The 19127-nt window shown below is 51.8% G+C and overlaps 1 protein-coding gene across 8 annotated transcripts in view; it reads left to right on the forward strand.

Annotated features, from left to right (window-relative positions):
- Positions 1–18727, forward strand: part of PPARD (peroxisome proliferator activated receptor delta) — an 80118-nt gene extending 61391 nt beyond the window's left edge. For all 8 annotated transcript variants that reach the window (XM_049892113.1, XM_049892377.1, XM_049892292.1 and 5 more), the window contains 6 exons: positions 1526–1756; positions 11777–11931; positions 12682–12820; positions 14114–14316; positions 14495–14945; positions 15711–18727. In XM_049892113.1, the coding sequence (XP_049748070.1) occupies positions 1627–1756; positions 11777–11931; positions 12682–12820; positions 14114–14316; positions 14495–14945; positions 15711–15958 (1326 nt within the window). In that variant the 5' untranslated portion in view covers positions 1526–1626 and the 3' untranslated portion in view covers positions 15959–18727. The remainder of the gene's footprint in view (positions 1–1525; positions 1757–11776; positions 11932–12681; positions 12821–14113; positions 14317–14494; positions 14946–15710) is intronic.
- Positions 18728–19127: the final 400 nt, after the last annotated feature.

The raw sequence follows: 19127 nt of genomic DNA on the forward strand, positions 1-19127 counted from the left end.
ATTTTGCTCTTTGCTGCCTCCTAGTCTTTCCTCCTGATATATCCCCACGACGAGTTCCATGCTATATCCTATTGTCAAAATCCCACCCAACTCTAAAGGCATCTCCTTTCCATTTCCTGCCAGTAGCACCTTTTCTCCACTCCACTCCCATGGGACTTCCTGATCTTTTACTGCCTCTGACTGTGGTATTTGTGAACAATATTTTTACTTGGTGAGGGTTGGAACGGCCTCCTCCTAGGTAACGTGAACATGGGGGTCATTACCCAGTCACCTACCTTGGAAAGACCCCTTGACAGAGCATGTCTCCCCTTGCCTGATGGTACACCTGAGAATCTAGTTGCAAATATGCTTTAAAACAGTGAACCTAGTTTCAAATTCTTAAGGAATCCAGATCTTCTGGATCCATTGAGGCAGGATCACCCCCTGAAACTATTGCCCTGAAGAAATCTTTAAACCTGGAATGGAAACTATCCCTGAAGTCATCTTTGAACCAAATAATAGTTTATCCTAACTAGAAAAGAATGTCTGCATTAAGCATTATGCTCTTTTAAAGAGTTATCTATATATGATCAAATAGACAACAGCAGCTCTAAAGGATAGATGAGAAGCTTAGAGGAGCAGTGAGTTTGTGTTAATGATGATGAAATAGTTTGGAAAAAGGTGCCAAGAAGGGTGGCACAGCTTGAATATAACAAACGTCACTGAATTGTATGTGTAGAAGTTGTTGAAGTGGTATGTTTTGTTGTGTATATTTTCACCGAAGAAAAAACCCCTGTGAACCTAGTGCCAAAACCAGTTGCCATCAAGTCGATTCCAACCATGGTGACCCATGTGTGTCAGAGTAGAACTGTGCTGAATAGGGTTCTAAATGGCTGATTTTTTAGAAGTAGATCACCAGGCCTTTCTTCCAAGGCACCTCTGGGTAGACTCAAACTTCCAACCTTTCAGTTAGCAGGCAAACAGGTTAACCATTTGCACCCAGCAACCTAGCACAGCAGTGTCTTTTTCCCATTTTCCACACCCAAACACAGAAATGATAAGACCTTTAAGAATGGTGGTGCAACATTCTTGGGCCTGGAGGCTGGTGGGGACCAGGTAGGGCTTGGGAGGTGATGTATATCAGAGCCTCCAAGGAGGCTGAAGTGTTTGAAAAAGTTTCTTAAGTCATTATGATGTGGCTCCTGGAGACTCGAGGTGGTTCAAAGAACAGGATGCATCAAAGGAGGCCAGGAAAGGTGGCAGGGTGGTTTGTCACCCTTTCTGATTAGTGGAGCCTGCTCTGAACCCCACCAACCTGCCATAAGAGCCCGTGGGTAAGAGGGGAAGTGACTTGCAATGCAAGGAGTGGGGACTATAGGAGTGTTGCAGGGACTGAGGCGTTCCTGGTCTGAAGCAGCAGGAGCAGGAGAGCCTCTTAATGAGCAGGTGGCAGCCCTCAAACATGTCCTACCTCGCCACCTTCTCCATTCACCATTGTACCCCTCATTGCCTCTCCCAACCTCTTTCTATGTTCTCCTTTGCCCAGGCTGATGGGAACTGCCCTGTAGAGGTCTATCTGCGTTCAGACCCAGATGATGCCAGAGCTATGACCGGGCCTGCAGGCGTGGTGTCCAGGGGAAGTCAGCCATGGAGCAGCCACAGGAGGAAGCCCCTGAGGTTCGGGAAGAGGAGGAGAAAGAGGAAGTGGCAGAGACAGAAGGAGCCCCAGAACTCAATGGGGGACCAGAGTGCTCTCTTCCTTCCAGCAGCTACTCAGGTGAGGAGGGGGAACCTGGCCCTCTGCAAACAGTGCCATGGGGGGTGCAGAGTAGCAGAGTGGTTAGGACTGAGCCAGACGGCCTGGGCTCATACTCTGACTCCATCAGCTCCTGTGAAGGAACTTTGGCCAGCCGAGTCACCGCTTTCTGTAAAACAGACAGGGAGTTTAGGTGATGTGGACATGGGCTTTTATGAGAATTAAACGAGTTAGCATTGGAATGCGTGTCGTCATCATCATCATGATTATTTTTACCACTGCTCCCACAAGGGACCTGAGACCCTGCTGCCTTAACAATGTGCTCTAAAGATCGACTGTACCTGTGATCGTTATGATCAGTCAAACCACAGTTGATCTGGTGCTAATTATACACATCTTCATTGAGCTGCATTGTAATTAGGCATAAGTGCTGAGCAGTTAGTATGAATGACTGTAATTAGTATTAGCCTTGTGAAGCCAAGCAGTCTTTAACTTCTCTCATCTCACTTGTTGGTTCCCCTTTATTCATCCACTGCCAGCAGCAGTGAGGCGTTTTTCTGTGGTACTTGCACTGTTCTGCCATCGTCTTCGTCAACATCATGATATGTTCACCTTCAGGGATGTCTGGACTCCACCCCTTAGCACCTGGCTTTCCCTGGCTACGATGCCACCCCTTCCCTGCCTCCCCCGGCCCCGCCCCATCTCCCCAGCCTTTCTCCGTCTCTCTCCACCTCTCTCCTCACCTGAATGCTATAGGGCCAGCACACACAGCTGATCATCACTCCTGTCCCTTACTGAGAGCTCAGGGTCATGAGAAGATGTCCTGCCCTGGGAGGGGACCTCCTGAGCTTGCTCCTGGTTTCAGCTAAAGGAGAGCCCGGCCACAGGTGGTGATTCAGGGCAGGGGAGTGGCCTGATGCAGTACAAGGATGGCTCTGGACCCCTGCATCTGTGTGGGGCAGAGGGAGGTAGAATGGTGGCAGTGTTATGGCAGGCGGGGGCTGTGGAACAGGACAGGCTCCTGCCTGGGCCTGCAGCTAAGAGGGGCCTGAATCTTTGAGACATACCCCTTTGAATCTGTAGAAGTCCCAGGATTTTGTGGACGTTCTTCTCTTCAGGGCACAGGGTTGGGCAGGGTGAGGAGAGAGCCATCCATCCAGTCCCCCTTATTCCACCCAGGCACCCTGAAACGACCAAACCAGGCCTGGTGTGATTTCAAGGCCAAAGAGAAGGTGTCCCCCATACCCCAGAATATCCCACTTCCTATTGGTTGGTAGGTGGCCCAGACTTTCTTGGAGATCAACCTTTCTCAGAAGAAAGGGATGACTGACCAGGAGTGATGGATTACTCAGCACTAACATCACAGACTTGTCTGGCATTGAGAAAGGCAAGGAGGGTTAGAAAGCAGACAGAAGACACTGGGTGCTTAAGATGAGCAAGGGATGTCACAGAGGACACCAAGAGAGAATGAAAGGGAAAGAGAGGGCCACGGATTTGTGGCATCATCACCTGGCCCTGGCCCATCTCGTCACCTGGCCACCACACCTGGGCCCTGGTAGGTAGAAGCTGCCAAAGAGTAATGTCCTGTCCTGGGCTTTTCTACACACCGACTAGCGCGTTATCTGACACTTTGCATTTACAACAATAGTAAAAAATCTACTTTCCGAGTATTCTGTGCGTTAACGATGTATGTCCGGCAGTGAGGAATGCCAGGGTTCGAGGTGAGGGTAACTCTGGCTGTGATGGTTAAGGTTACCTGTCAGCTTGGCTGGGCCATGATTCTCAATGGTTTGCAGTTACATAATGATATGATTTGGCAGTTCTATAGTGATGTAATTCAGCAGTTAGTTAATGATTAGTCATCCTCCATTTTGTCATCTGATGCGTCCTCTTCCATTTTTGCATGATGCCTATTTTCACATAATGATCTGGTCTTTGGAACCTAACCATGTCCGTAAGTGAGGAGTAGGCGTAGTACTATTCACAAGTAAACCAGAGTCTGGTACCTGGGAGCAGAGGCCAGGGTAAGGCAGGGATGGTGAGGGCATTCAGGGAGCTTCATCAGGTGGGTGGGATTGAGGGCATTGGGGAAGAGGTCTGGGGCAGTGTTTCTTTTCCTTCTTGCCCAGTCATTCTCACAGTGCTGGGTATAATGTGGTGTCTAATAGATTCTGTTTGTCAACAAGCCAGTGAATTGGAGGGAGTTTCCTCACTATGTGTTAGAGAGTTCATGTTGTTAGTTGCCATCAAGTCAGTTCCGACTCATGGCAACCCCATGTGTTACAGAGTAGAACTGAGCCCCAGAGGATTTTCTTCGCTGTAATATTTTTTTTTTTTTTATGCCTTAGGTGAAAGTTTACAGAGCAGATTAGTTTCTCATTAAACAGTTAGTACACATACCGTTTTGTGACATTGGTTGCCAACCCCAGGACACGTCAGGACTCTCCCATTCTCGACCTTGGGTTCCCCATTGCCATTCATCCAGCTTTCCTGTCTTCTTGTCCTTGCCCCTGGGCTGATGTGCCCATTTAGCCTTATCTACGTGGTTGAACTATGTGTGTTATTTTTTGTTTTATAGGCCTGTCTAATCTTTGACTGAAGGATGAATCTCAGGACTGACTTCAGTACTGAGTTAGAAGGTGTTTGGGGGCCATACTCTCAGGGCTTCTCCAGTCTCTGTCAGACCAGTAAGTCTGGTCTTTTTGTGTGTGTGTGTGAGTTTGAATTTTGTTGTATTGGCTGTAATTTCTTTTTAATTAATAATTTTTATTGTGCTTTAAGTGAAAGTTTACGAATCAAGTCCGTCTCCCACACAAAAACCTATACGCACTTTGCTACATACTTCGAATTACTCTCCCCCTAATAAGACAGCCCGCTCCCCTCCACTCTCTCTTTTCATGTCTATTTCGCCAGCTTCCAACCCGCTCTACCCTCTCGTCTCCCCTCCAGGCAGGAGATGCCAACACAGTCTCAAGTGTCCACCAGATCCAAGAAGCTCACTCCTCACCAGCATCCCTTTCCAACCCATTGTCCAGTCCAATCCATGTCTGAAGAGTTGGCTTCAGGAATGGTTCCTGTCCTGGACCAACAGAAGGCCTGGGGGCCATGACCACTGGGGTCCTTCTAGTCTCAGTCAGACCATTACGTCTGGTCTTTTTATGAGAATTTGGGGTCTGCACCCCACTACTCTCCTGCTCCCCCAGGGGTTCTCTGTTGTGTTCAGGGCCATCATCGGTTATGGCTGGGCACCATCTAGTTCTTCTGGTCTCAGGATGATATAGTCTCTGGTTCATGTGGCCCTTTCTGTCTCTTGGGCTCGTAATTACATTGCGTCCTTGGTGTTCTTCTTTCTCCTTTGATCCAGGTGGGTTGAGATTCTCTATTGGCTGTAATCTTAATGGAGGCAGATTGCCAGGCCTTTCCTCCATAGCACCGCTGGGTAAGTTCAAACCTCCAGCCTATAGGCTAGCAGTTGAGTGCAAACCATTTGCCCTACCTGTAATATATAGAAAGTTCCCACAACTTCTACAGGACAAAGCAGCCGCCAGAAAAATACAAGCAGGCAGTTCACAGGAGGACAAGTATAAACAGCCCCAAAACACGAAAGGTTCCTCAGCCCGATCAGCTGTCCAAGAAGCACATCTGAAGATGAGACGTTACTTAGTCTGTTAGATGGGCAGAGGGGACCACGCTGGCGGTCAGTGTTGGTAATGGGGCGAGCACATGGCCCCCACTGCCGATGGTGGTAGGGTGGCTTAGCGGTGTGGATTAAAGCTTTTTAACGTGCATTCATTTTGCCCCACAGTTCCACTTCTAGGAACGTATGCTGTGTAAATGCTCGCTCAGTGTGACAGAGGTTTCCACACCAGCTCATTTACCGTGGCACTGCTTATAAGAGCAAAAAATTGGCAAGCGCCCATCTGTGCAGAATTCGCTACGTAAACTGGAAGAGCCATATGGTGGAACACTCTGTGGTCATTAAAAAGAGTAAGGTAGATTTGTAGGTTCTGACAGAGAAATCAGCTCCTGACATACTGGAGATCCACTGTTTAAAAATCTTTGTGTATCACAGAAGGTGCTAGAAGAGTATATGCCGAAGAACTGGTGAGGCTAACTTAGGAGTAGGCTCATGGTGGGGGTCTGTCACTCATGCCCTTATGTATTTCCCTCAACAAGCCTGCACTAGTTCCGTAATTTACAAAGTGATTGCACTGCCTTCTTTAATACGTTAAAATAATTGTTAAAAAAAAAAAGAGCTGGCAGGTAAGGGGCCCTGGAGACAGACTTATCCTGTGTTGGGGCACCCCTGTTCTCGGGGGAGCAGGGGGGCTTTGAGTTATATAATCTGGGGTTGCAATCCCCAGTCTATGCTTATGACCTATGACCCTCACAGGTGCCTGCACCTCTTCAAGCTTCAGCCTCTTCACCTTTAAAAGGTGCACTCTGCCCACCTGAGGGCTGGTGTGAGGAGTAAATGGGTGGCACCTGACATACTGGTTCTCTGCTCTGCCCTCCAGCCCGAGTATGACTTTGGCCTCCAGTGTCCCCTTGTTGTTGTTAGGTGCCATTGAGTCATTTCTGACTCAGTGATGACTCTGTGTGATAGACTAGAGCTGCTCCATAGGATTTTCTTGGCTATGATCTTTATAGAAGCAGATCGCCATATCTTTCTCCCATAGAGCCACTGGGTGGGTTTGAACCTCCAACTTTTGGTTAGCAGCCACGTGCTTAACCGTCACTGCCACCAGGTCTCCTAGAGACCCGTAGGACAGGGATGCAACCTCAAGCCCTGAAACAGCGGAACAGCTGCCCAGTTTGCTTCCTCTCTAGCCCTCCAGAGGCTCTGCATTGACTCTGTATCTCTGAACAGAACTCGCTGCCTGCCACGTACTTCTTCCTCACCCTCGGGAGGCAGGCAGGCCAGGCCTCCCCGTTAGCACTCAGCAATGAGGAAACCAAGGTTATGAGAGACTCACTTGCCTGGGGTTCCCAGCTGGTTAGAGGCAGCAGGCAGCAGGAGCTAGTGCTCACACCCCACCCCACCCTCTTCTCCTGCTTCAGTGACATATATCCCAACCACACACAAGAAAGAGGTCAAGAGTCTTAGGGAGGTGCTGAGGAAGATAAAGTGACCTTCCTCCTGGTCTGGGTGCCTCCTCTCCCTCAGTGAGCACTTGGTGGGGCCCAGGCTGGGCCAGGCACTGTGCCAGAGGTGACAGTGCAGTGCTGGACAATGGTGAATACGTGCCCTGAGCAGCCCACAGTCCATGCCAGTGGGATAGCAGAAGGAAGGAGGTTGCTTGGTAACCCAGCGCCAGATTCCTGTAGAATTTGTCCTGACATAAAAGGCTAAAAGCTATGGGGCCCATTTACCTATGGGGCCCTGCAAACAGGCTGCCCTCACAGCTATGACAACCACATACTTGCAGCGATGGAGACAAGATATGCAGGAGAACACTCAAGCACACAAACATTATGTGAGTAAGGCCAATAGTGTCTATTTGCTGAACTTGTAATCAAAGATGGCGCAACTCATACGTCACTCTCTGGGTGAAGAGGCTAGTGTTTACACTGACTGTAAACAAAGCGGTCATTGCCTTTGGCCAATGATAACTGTATCGTCCTCAGCAGTGACTGCGTCTGGTTGTTGTTTATCGTAACCAATTATTGATTAGTAGCAATGACCATGTGTCTATATAGGGGAGGTAGTACAGTGCCAAGGTTAAGCACTCCGCTCCAACAATTGGGAGGTTCTAGGTTATAATTCTTGTTCTGCTACTGTCAACGAGTTACTTAACATCTCTCAGGTACAGTTTCCTCACCTGTAGAAGGAGGTAAGAAGACCTGCTTGAAAGGTTGTTTTAAGGTTTACATGACTGACATACGGGTGTAAAGTTTCCAGTAGAGTGCCTGGTGCACAGTGTTGTTAGGTGCCGTCAAGTGGGCTCTGACTCACAGCGACCCTGTGCACGACAGAACAAAACACTGCTGGGTCCTGCGCCATCCTCACAATTGTTGTTATGCATGAGCCCATTGTTGTAGCCACTGTGTCAATCCATCTCATTGAGGGCCTTCCTTTTTTCCGCTGACCCTCTACTTTACCAAGTCCTTCTTCAGGGGCTGGTCCTTCCTGGTAACATGCCCAAAGTATGTGAGACAAGTCTTGCCATCCTTGCTTCTAAGGAACACTCTGGCTGTACTTCTTCCAAGACAGATTTGTTTGTTCTTTTGGCCAAAACCAAAAACCAAACCCAGTGCTGTCGAGTCGATTCCGACTCATAGCGACCCTATAGGACAGAGTAGAACTGCCCCACAGATTTTTCAAGGAGCGCCTGGCGGATTCGAACTGCCGACCCTTTGGTTAGCAGCTGTAGCACTTAACCACTATGCCACCAGGGTTTCCTGTTCTTTCGGCAGTCCATGGTATGTTCAGTATTCTTTGCCAACACCATAATTCAAAGGCATCAACTCTTCTTCAGTCTTCCTTATTCATTGTCCAGCTTTCACATGCACATGAGGCAATTGAAAACATCATGGCTTGGGTCGGGCACACCTTAGTCTTCAAGGTGATATCTTTGCTTTTTAACTTTAAAGAGGTCTTTTGCAGCAGATTTGCCCAATGCAGTGCATCGCTTGATTTCTTGACTGCTGCTTCCATGGGTATTGATTGTGGTGCACAGTAGGCATATGATAAAAAGGAGGTCTTGTTGGTACAAACACAGAGCCTTTGCAGTCAAGTCCGGTTTAGGTTCAAGTTCCAGTCCCACCATCCTCACCTTCAGTTTCCTCATCTTAAAATGGTAAATCCTGTCTTCCAAGGTGATAAAGACAAATGGTAATAACAAGCATAAAAACGGTAACATACCTGACATTTAGAAGGGGCCTGATAAGTGCTGATTCCTGTTCCCCTCCCCTTCCTAGTGGAGGTAGGCCCTTGGGAGATGTGTGGGGGCTAGAGTGGGGGCAGAGTGTAGCTCAAGAGAAAACTCTGAGGCAGGGCTCAGGGTGGGGTGATGGCTCAACAGGTGAGTTAGTGCACTTCCTGAGAGCAGTGGAAGGAGGCTGAGGGGAGGAAGAGGCTGAGGCTCGGTGAGAGGACTCTGTGAGGTCAGCAAATCCAGCCTCTCTTCCACTCAGCATGTGTGAGGGGCACGAGAGCCCAGAGGAGGGATTCCCGGTTTGGTTGAGGGGCTCGGAAACCTTGGTTTTCTACTTGATCTCAGTGCCCCCCTGCGACCATCTCTTACCAGGAGCTCATGGGAGATGGGGTGGGACCTCCAGAACCTAGTCCCCAAAATGGGGAGCATTCTGCCATCTTTACTTTTGGGTAGGATGTGATTTGAGATAAACCTTTAAGCCAGATGGCTGACCAGGAAGAAATAGAACCTTTATTTCAGGAAACCCTACCCCCAAACTACCAGCACCTCAGTACCCCCCATATGCATGCAGCCCAGAATGCATTCTTGTGGCTGCAAATACTCCCACCCACACCAGCCCCTCGGCCCCCACCTCTCTCTGCCTGTGTGTCAGGTATTTGTGTTCTCATTTTTTCCTCAAGTAGACAGGCCTGCATGTGCCCTCACAGAGCATCCCTGCCTGCTGGTGGATTGGACAGCTTATGCCTGTTCACCACCTACTGGCGGGATGCCCCTGGGCACCACCCACACTGCCCCTCTGGGAGGCTCGCCGTGGTCTCTCCCTACACTCCAGAGCTCTGGGCGTCTTAAATAGCCAGTGGGCTCGGGCACTACCCCTCAGGCATCTTGGCTTCTTTTACAGCTACCCCTGGTCCTGACACCCCTGAGCCAGGGGTCTGCAGCAGGGCAGGAGAGGTAAGAGGAGGGTAGGTCTTGTTCCAGGGGCTCCCCCGGCCCCATATGCAGAGTCCTCCCACCTTGGGCTCTATGGAGTGGGATTGGGGGTGGGCAGCAAACAGCCAGAAGCAGGGAAGGGCACATAGCTTGGAAACCACAGAACTGTGGCTTTCTGAAAAACATCATCCTAACAGTTGACATTTATATAGCACCTACTGTTCTTTTACTCCTCACCCTGACTCTCTGAGAGAGAGACTGTTGTCTCGCCATTTTATTTCATTTTACAGAGGAGGGAACTGAGGCCCAGGGGGCCAGAGCTGGGATTTGAGCCAAAGGCACCTGGCTCTTACTTCAGTAACACTAGTTAGGACATGGTGGCCAGGGTTTGAACTGAGGCCACATGGCTCCTGCATCCACACTCTTACCACATAGAAGCAGTCTTGGAAGCCGCCCAAAGCCCTCATCCTTGAGCCCAGACAGGGGAGCAGTCACCTTCCTGGACAGCCCCATGGACGAGTGATGGCTCTTTCTAAATCCTCACCACCCTCCCGGTCCCTCTGCTGGCGTTGCCGTTCTTGCCTTGGGTTCTAGTATTCCACCTCTCCTGTGCGGTCAGCTGTTTGAGGGCAGGGTCTGGGTCCAGCCCTGCACACAGCAGGTGCTCATCAAATGTCTATTGAATGAATGAACAGAGAGGGCGGCATGCCACATGCACTGCCAGCAGCGCCAAATGATCGGACACCTGCCAAGCATCCTGGGCCACGGGGAGAGCAAGGAAGGCACCATGAGATGGGAGAGACCCAAGGCAATTGATTACTGTGGACCGGTCGGTGGTGGAGGTGGGCTTTGAACTGTAATGAGAACATAGTTAGAGACATTCTGAGTCTAGCAGAGGAGGCTGACAGGCGAGCCGCAAAAACCACACTGATGGCAAGAAGTGCATACAGACAACGCAGATCAAAGGAGGAAGTGCCAGAAGCCCTCCCTGCCCCAGCATCTGTGCGGGTCTCTACGGTGGGTTTTTCCCACGTTATCTCATTTCCCCCAACAACTGGTGATGTGAGTTTATTGTCCCTGTATATTGCCTCCCAGAGTGGCGAGTCTGCACAGCCTGCTAGCCAGTTGGGACTGAGGCCAGGACAGCCTGGCAGCTTCGGGACTGCCTCCCAGGCACTCAGTCATTCCATAGACAGTCATCAAGTGCCTGATACGTGCACAGTTCTCTGTGATGCAAAATACTGGCCCTTGTGGCCCTTATGTCCTAGTGGGGGGCACCCAACAATAAGTAGACTCACATAGAATGTATCAGATGACACAGGCTACTGAGAAAGGTAAAGCAGGCTTCCCCCTTCCAGAGCACAGCTTTCCCCTTCTAAGGCTCAGGGACACTGAGGGAGCCCCCCTCCCTGTCTGTGGTCTGAGCCGGGGCTTACACCCTAGGAATGATTAAAGGTAGGAAGCTTATGCACTGGGACTGGACAGGCCATTTTTAGGAAACAGCATGTCTGGGGTCCACCTCCTTCAGGAGGTGGCTCTGCTGAGGTCGCTTCCTGGTCAGGCCCTCATGTTCTTTCCTGTGAGATGAGGGAGTTGAGCTCCCTGAGCCCTAACCACCACCACCACCCCCCACCCCCCGCCCATTTCAGAATGTGGCCACTGATGGGCGGAAATGGCTTTTGTGGGGGGCCTGGTGCCGGGGGTGGGTGGTGGTATTAGATTTTAAAGGCAAATGGGATCTAGGAGGGTGGCCTGTCCTGTTTCTGTCTTCACTTCTTTAATTTCCACAAAACTCCATGTAGGCCTACACAGTGGCAGTCTCCAAGCCAAGAGACTCGTTTCCCAAAGACTGTCTAAAGACATTCTGTGTCTTCTTCCTCTCTCTTGCCCCCCTCAACCCCTCCCCCCACACTCTCCTCCCCAACAGTGAGTTTAGCCCAGGAAGGCTCTGACTTACCCTCTAATGCTAGCCGCCATTTACTGAGCACCTGCTGTGTGTCAAGCTCTGAAGAAAATGCTTTCAAAATCTTTTGCCTGTCCTCACAGAAAAGCTGTTGTTAGTTAACCCCACCTTGCATATGAAGAAACTGATCCCCAGAAAGGTTAATGACTCCCTGAGGCCACACAGCTCTCAGAGGCCTGTGTGATTCAGAAACATGGCTCTTCTGGTCACCCCACCTGCTCCCGAGCCCTGCAGAGTGAGATGCTGCCTGTCCTTGTGTGTCCACAGACCTCTCCCAGAGCTCCTCGCCACCGTCTCTGCTGGACCAGCTGCAGATGGGCTGTGATGGGGCCTCAGGTGGCAGCCTCAACATGGAGTGCCGGGTGTGCGGGGACAAGGCATCAGGCTTCCACTATGGCGTCCATGCCTGCGAGGGGTGCAAGGTACAGAGATGGGGGCATGGCTGGCTGTAGGGGACTGTAGAGGGCTTTGGTTACATGGGGACGTGACCTACAACAAAGGCCTTCCCTACCACAGGGCTGGGCCTTAAAGGTACCCATAGCAGAATTCCTGCCCAGGAGGTAGCCAGGCCCTTGGACCCATTCTAATCCTCAGCTCTAGGTCCTGCTGGAGAGGAGGGGTTCCCTTGTCCGAGCCTGCCCTACTGGGCACCTGGCCTTGACCCAGCCACTCACCTGGGCTCTCTGGGCAGTTGGCGCCCCCTGGGGGCCGAACTTGAGAAGGCTGGCAGCACAGAGTGAGGCCTGAATAGAGCTCTTTGAGGAAGAAAGGAAATGTGTTTCTTTTTCCAGGCTGTTTTTGGGTTCTTCCTCTTAACTGCACATCTGTCAGAATTGTACAAATTATTTATCAAACCACCACCTAGAAAATACAGAGAACCAGGTAAACTTATATACAAACCAAGTCAGCCATGATACAATTTTATGTTACCAAACTAACCAAGACACTTTAGACTTCTTTGGGCATTTACAATAAGTATGGTACGTTATTTTACTTATTTTAGAGGTTCTGGCATCACTTATTTTCCTTCTCCCTCCCAAAATTTCTTCCCATTACTTGTAAATTTCAGGAATTTTTTCATCTTTATGTGCAAAGTCATAACCCAGTGGGCCAAACAGGCTTCTCAACCTCTCCCCTCTCCTCATGGCTTTTCCATGTCCTGTGCCCCTCAGGGCTTCTTCCGCCGGACGATCCGCATGAAGCTGGAGTACGAGAAGTGTGAGCGCAGCTGCAAGATCCAGAAGAAGAACCGCAACAAGTGCCAGTACTGCCGCTTCCAGAAATGCCTAGCTCTGGGCATGTCTCATAATGGTGAGCGCCGGCCAGGCGAGGACAGGGGCCGCTGGCTCCACACATCCTGAAGTCAGGTTTGGGGAGCTCCCAGAGCAGGCCAGGGGGCTATGGCTTTGCCTCTCTGGACCCTGAGCCTTGAAGCTTTTATGTAGCACATGCTGGCCTAAGACCTGCCACTTCCCAGACTGCCCAGCATCTACCATGCGAAGCTCAAGAGCCCAGTCCTGGGGCCTTCACCCCCGCTCTGTGCCTGAGACTCACCCTCTCTGGCCTGGAAGGGAACTGGGAGTTGATGCCAGCTCACGTGATGTTGGGGACACCACTCCCGGAACCTCAGGCCTGCCTCAGATGACCCAACACAGTTTGAAAAGCCATTGCCAAGGCCAGGGATCCCCTCAGCCCTTCTTGGTTGTTAAGGGCAGGCAGGAACCAGTAACTGACCACATGTGTCAGCTGCCAGAGCCAGACTGGGAGTTTCCTGGAGGCTAGCCATTCTCGGGAGTCACAGCCTTCCCTGCCTGGTGCTCCAGGCCTCCAGCAGACCCTGGTCTTTAGACCCCTAGGATAGGATATTGCAAAGCCCTCTCACCTCCTTTTTACCCTCTGAGCCAGACACACAGACAGAGGGCAAGAGAGAGCCTCTTGTTTAAATGTCTTTGTGGGCAGGTAAGCTTCTCTGCCAGCTTTTACCCGTTGATGCCTCAACTATCTAGCACCTTAGAGGGTGGCAGGGCCTGAATCTGCCCTCTGCAGCTTTTCCTAGGTGATTGGGGTTGCACAGGTGTGGGGTTTGGTCCTCCCCCTCAGCCTATATCTGCCCCAGCCCCATTCCTGGTGCGGGGTCTGCTCACTCTTTCCCTGAGAGAGGTCACGTTTGTACCCTCCTCCATTACTAATAACTACAGTTCTTCATTACTCTGTGAATACTCTTATTTAATTGTCCCAACAACCCAGTGAGTTTTAGGGAGTATCAACCCCATTCTTCTGGTGAAAAAAAGAAGGTAAAGGAGCCTACCCAAAGTCACATAGCTAGTTGGCTGTCAAGCTGAAACTCAGAACACGGGCCTTTGACACCATAGGCTATCTTCCTAACCGCCCTGTTCTGCTGCCTGCCAGCCACTCCGTGAGTTAGGGCCCTATGTGCCGGGCAGTGTAAACAACACAGAAGGTTCCTGCTTCCTGGAGCTTGCGTTCTGGAGGGGCTACCCTCAAGATTTCCAGTTTCCTGACTCTGAGGGCCCTGGGCTTAAAAGATTGGAGGAGAGGCCCCTGCCTGGGCCGCCTTGGTGACTGTCCCCCATCCTTGTGCAGCCATCCGCTTTGGCCGGATGCCAGAGGCGGAGAAGAGGAAGCTGGTGGCGGGGCTGACGGCAAGTGAGGGGAGTCGGCACAACTCACAGGTGGCTGACCTGAAGGCCTTCTCCAAGCACATCTACAATGCCTACCTGAAAAACTTCAACATGACCAAAAAGAAGGCCCGTGCCATCCTCACCGGCAAGGCCAGCCACACGGCGGTGAGTGTCACTGCACAGCTTGGCAGCACCCCGGGCTCCGGGCCCCTCTGCCTCCTGGCTGCCTCTTGGGAGAACCAGGCCTCCTCCTCCCTTAACTTCCTGGTACAGGCAAGGGTGTGGGAAACACATGGGGCGGGGGTCTCCCAGGCCTGGCATCTAACAGGGCCTGGGTTTTCAGCCCTTTGTGATCCACGACATCGAGACATTGTGGCAGGCAGAGAAGGGCCTGGTGTGGAAGCAGCTGGTGAACAGCCTGCCGCCCTACAAGGAGATCAGCGTGCACGTCTTCTACCGCTGCCAGTGCACCACAGTGGAGACCGTGCGCGAACTCATTGAGTTCGCCAAGAGCATCCCCAGCTTCGGCAACCTCTTCCTCAACGACCAGGTGACCCTCCTCAAATACGGTGTGCACGAGGCCATCTTCGCCATGCTGGCCTCCATCGTCAACAAGGACGGACTGCTGGTGGCCAATGGCAGTGGCTTCGTCACCCGCGAGTTCCTGCGCAGCCTCCGAAAGCCCTTCAGCGACATCATTGAGCCCAAGTTTGAGTTTGCAGTCAAGTTCAACGCCCTGGAACTTGATGACAGTGACCTGGCTCTATTCATCGCAGCCATCATCCTGTGTGGAGGTGAGCAAGGGCGGGGCAGGTGGGCACCCAGTCCATCTGGGGCTGCCTCACTGCAGGGTGCCAGTCCTGAGCCTGGACAGCGTTGGGAAGATGTCCACATGCTGATGGCAGTGGAAAATGCAAGGCACTAACTGTACATGTAGCATCAGCTCAATCTTGTTACATAGATGTAGGTGGAAAAAAGACTGAGAGGAAATATACCAAAAGCTATATTGGTATCTTAGTGGTTATTTCTGGGTGTTGGTGAAGTTTTCTGTATTTTATTAGTATTTTTCAAATTCTAATACAATCAGTATAATAAAAACTGATAACTAACAGTGGCATAGAACTTACTTCATGCCAGGCACTGTTCTCCTTTCTTTTCATAGGTTATATAACTCATTTGATCCTCACAAAAACACTGTGCAGGAGATAATTTTATTATCCCCATTTTACAGATGAGGAAACTGAAACCCAGAGAGGCCAAGTGATCTGTCCATGGCCCCATAGCTAGAAAGTGGTAGAGATGGGATTGAAATCCAAGCATTGAGTCTCTTAACCACAATACTGTGCTCCCTAATCAGGAAAACAAAAAACCTTTATGGGCAAAAAAAAAAAAAAAAAAGTAGGCCAAGGCTGGTAGAGGGACTAGAGCACTCAGTGGGGCAGTCACCGTGTCCCCCAGGGCAAGTCACCCACACAGGATAGGAGTTGGGGAGCCCCTCTGCCCTTCTGAGGCCCTCTGTTGCCTGCGTTCTCCCACAACTCCACTCTGTGTCCCCACAGACCGGCCAGGCCTCATGAACGTGTCACAGGTAGAGGCCATCCAGGACACCATTCTGCATGCCCTCGAGTTCCACCTGCAGGCCAACCACCCCGACGTCCAGTACCTCTTCCCCAAGCTGCTGCAAAAGATGGCTGACCTGCGGCAGCTGGTCACTGAGCATGCCCAGATGATGCAGTGCATCAAGAAGACTGAGACAGAGACCTCGCTGCACCCCCTGCTCCAGGAGATCTACAAGGACATGTACTGAGGCGCAGTGCCCAGGGCCTCCCCACGGCTCTCCAGGGGAGCAGACAGTGTGGGAGAGGCACTTTCCATGTGACTTGCCGTTGACCAGCCCTAGGCACTCAGTATGGACCAGACTGGAGCAGTGAGCTCTTGCTCGTGGTCTCAGACACACAGCCCCTTGTTCCCTGTACTCTCATTCTGTCTCTCTTTCACTCACCTCCTCATTCTTTCTTTCTGTCTTGCCCCTCTCCAACTTCCTTGATTCCTCTTTGTGCTTACACTTCTCTTGCTCTTTTTCTTCTTTTCTCTGTATAGGTTTCCCTCCTCCTTCCTCACCTGTCCCCCTCTGATTGCCCATTCCCACATCTGTCCTTCTTTCTTTTTCTGGGAAACCGTTCGTATTATTTCACCAGCAGCATAGAACAGGACCTCTGCTTCTGCCCCCCTTTTCTCAGGAGCAGAGATGTGGGGCCTTCCCTCTGCCCCATCAGTGTGCCTGCAGGGCTGGGCCTCATTCTGGCTCCTGGCTTCGGAGCCAACGGCTGGAGCCATCCAAAGAAACACTAAGCAGCCTGGGCCTGGCTTCCTGGGGAAGCCAAGCAAGGCCTGGGCTGACTACGCAGAAGCCTGTAGTCAGCAGGTCCCCACTGTGAAGGACACTGGGTGGAGGGGGGCCTGGGTCGAGAGCCAGGATGCCTCCCCCAGACTGTCACTGCCCTCCCAAGGATGAGCCTGGCAGTCCCTGACCCACCCACCCCACTCCCACAGTGCACTGCAGCCCACGACACCCAACATCCTTTTTGTTCTTCTTTGCACTGGTCTTCCAGGCCAGTGTTGCTGATGGCCCTCTGCGCTGGCTGCTGGGGGGAACCCCTCAGCCTTAGCCTGGAAGGAGGCGGGGTACCCTCCAGGTGGGGTCCCCCTATGTCCCCATTGACAAGGAGCAGGCCTAAGGGAGAAGGTGAAGGCTGGTGGGGAAAGGAGGGAGCAGTACACTTAATCCTGACCCAGGACTTGGGGTCTGAGGGCCAGGGACAGTGTGGGGTAGGCCTTCCATCAGCACCCACACTCCTCTACTCTGGAGCAGCCGTTAGTCCTGCCTGCATTGCGTAAGCACCGCAGCTCCCAGGTCCTCATCCAGGGCTGGGGCCTGGCCTCAAAGCAGGACCATCCCTTTCCTTAGCTTGGAGACACTGGCACTCGCTTCAGCTGAGGAGAAGCACACGCCCCACACCTCCCCACACACTCCCTGGAGCTGCCACTCCAGCACACACCGCAAGCACTGAAATCACTTTACCTGCAGCTTTGGCACCCTGCACACTCCCCTCCCAAGGCAGATGAGGACCCAGAGGGGCCTGCAGACCGATGGGCAGAGCTGTGCCCCCTGTTGTCAGGGCTGGGCCAGATCTCTGGGGGATAGGGGCGTCCTGCTGAGTCAGCCTAGCACCTGTTCACAGGGGATAAACTTGTCCTGCTTATTCTGACAGCTTTTTGTCCCTGCAGCTCTGCTGCCCTCTCCCTCACTTCTCCCCGCTGCCCATACACACACAGCTAGTCACCTGGACCTCTCCCTGCACGCTCTAGTCACTGGTGACCTTGCCGGGTCCCACTCCCCCAGGTGAAAGTATGCTAGCCTCAGAGGAGGGCCTGAAGTGCAGCCTGAAGTGGGGGGTCTGAGCAGGAGATCAGTGAGGAAACTGGCCTATGGGGTGGGAGAGTGAGGGAGTAGCTAGGGTCCCAGAAAGAGCTGGTGGGAGAGTTAGGGCTCCTGATTCCCCATTCCCATGTCTGTCCCTGGACAGGCTTCCTGGTTCCTATCTGGCCCTCCTTCCCATGGGACCTTTTAGCCTGACTGCATTCGAGGCAGGAAATGCCCAGGAGAGAGGACGAGCCCCAGCACCCGCCCCTGCCCATGCTTTGGCTTTCCCAGGTCCCAGGATTGCTCTCTACTGGTCAGATTCTTCCCTTCTCCCCACACCCCCACAGCCTCACTGACCAGGGATTGTGTTCGGGGTGTCAGCGTGCTCCCTTTTGGGCCACTGCTGTTAAAGGGAGAGATGCTGTGCCTGACCTGACCTCCCCCCATGCACCGACCCCGACCCGGGTCTGGTGCTGAGGATACAGCTCTTCTCAGTGTCTGAACAATCTCCAAAATTGAAATGTATATTTTTGCTAGGAGCCCCCAGCTTCCTGTGTTTTTAATATAAATAGTGTATACAGACTGACGGAACTTTAAATGGGAATTAAATATTTAAGAGTTGACTTTAAACTGACTGGATCCTTCATGTGTTTTTCCTGGGGGCAGATTGGGCTCCTCCCCCTCCATATCTGGTGTACAGAGGGGAAACTTGGTTGGGCAAAGCAGACTGGGGTGCTGGCTGGGGAGGATCAGTTTTGGCTTGTGGGAGCTGCCTGTTCCTCCCCCTCTCCTGCTCTGCTTGCCACTTGTCAGTCTGCAAGGAATTGTGGGGCTTCTGCAGGGGTGCTGAGATGCCATCCCTACCCTGCAGAGAGAGTTGGGGTGTGATGGGGAAAAAAGAATACACGAGCTCTGAAAAGGATACCACAAATCAGGGTGAGAGTGCGAGGGGGCCAGGCATGGCAGAAGGCCCTGGAGGAGGCACCTCTCCCTGGGCCGCGAATGGTATGCAGGACCTCCACAACCAAACCCCTGTCATTCACTGCCAGTTTTTATCACCCCCACAAGAGGCTGAGGTTCCCCTCCTTAGCTAATGTTTTACTTTTGACCCAAAGGAGTCTGTTGGTATCTTGGATGGTCAGCTGCTGCATGAAAAAATGAGACTGAGACAGGAAGGCCAGAAAACAAATAGAATTTAGTGCTCACAGGTCCCAGAGAGGAAACTACAGCCCGCTTCAACGCAGGGTCCCAGAGAGGAAACTACAGCCCACTTCAACGCAGGGCCACTCGAACCCAGGGACCAGCAACAAGCTGGAACTGTAGGAGAGGACTCATGTGCGGTAAGCAGAGTGGGGTCTGGGGGTTAGTACATGCTGAAGTATTGGTCAGTTTTCAAGCTTCTAGTGCATTAGCAAGGGAAAAGTGTTTATCTCAGGAACCCATGTGGGGCATGGCCAGGAGGGACAAGCAGTAACTACAGCCATTGAGAGAGAGTAATGGGTTCCTATCACAGGAAACCATTTGGGGCATGGCCAGGAGGGCCAATTAGAGA

Source organism: Elephas maximus, chromosome 1, assembly GCF_024166365.1.
Source record: "Elephas maximus indicus isolate mEleMax1 chromosome 1, mEleMax1 primary haplotype, whole genome shotgun sequence".
NCBI lineage: Eukaryota > Metazoa > Chordata > Mammalia > Proboscidea > Elephantidae > Elephas > Elephas maximus.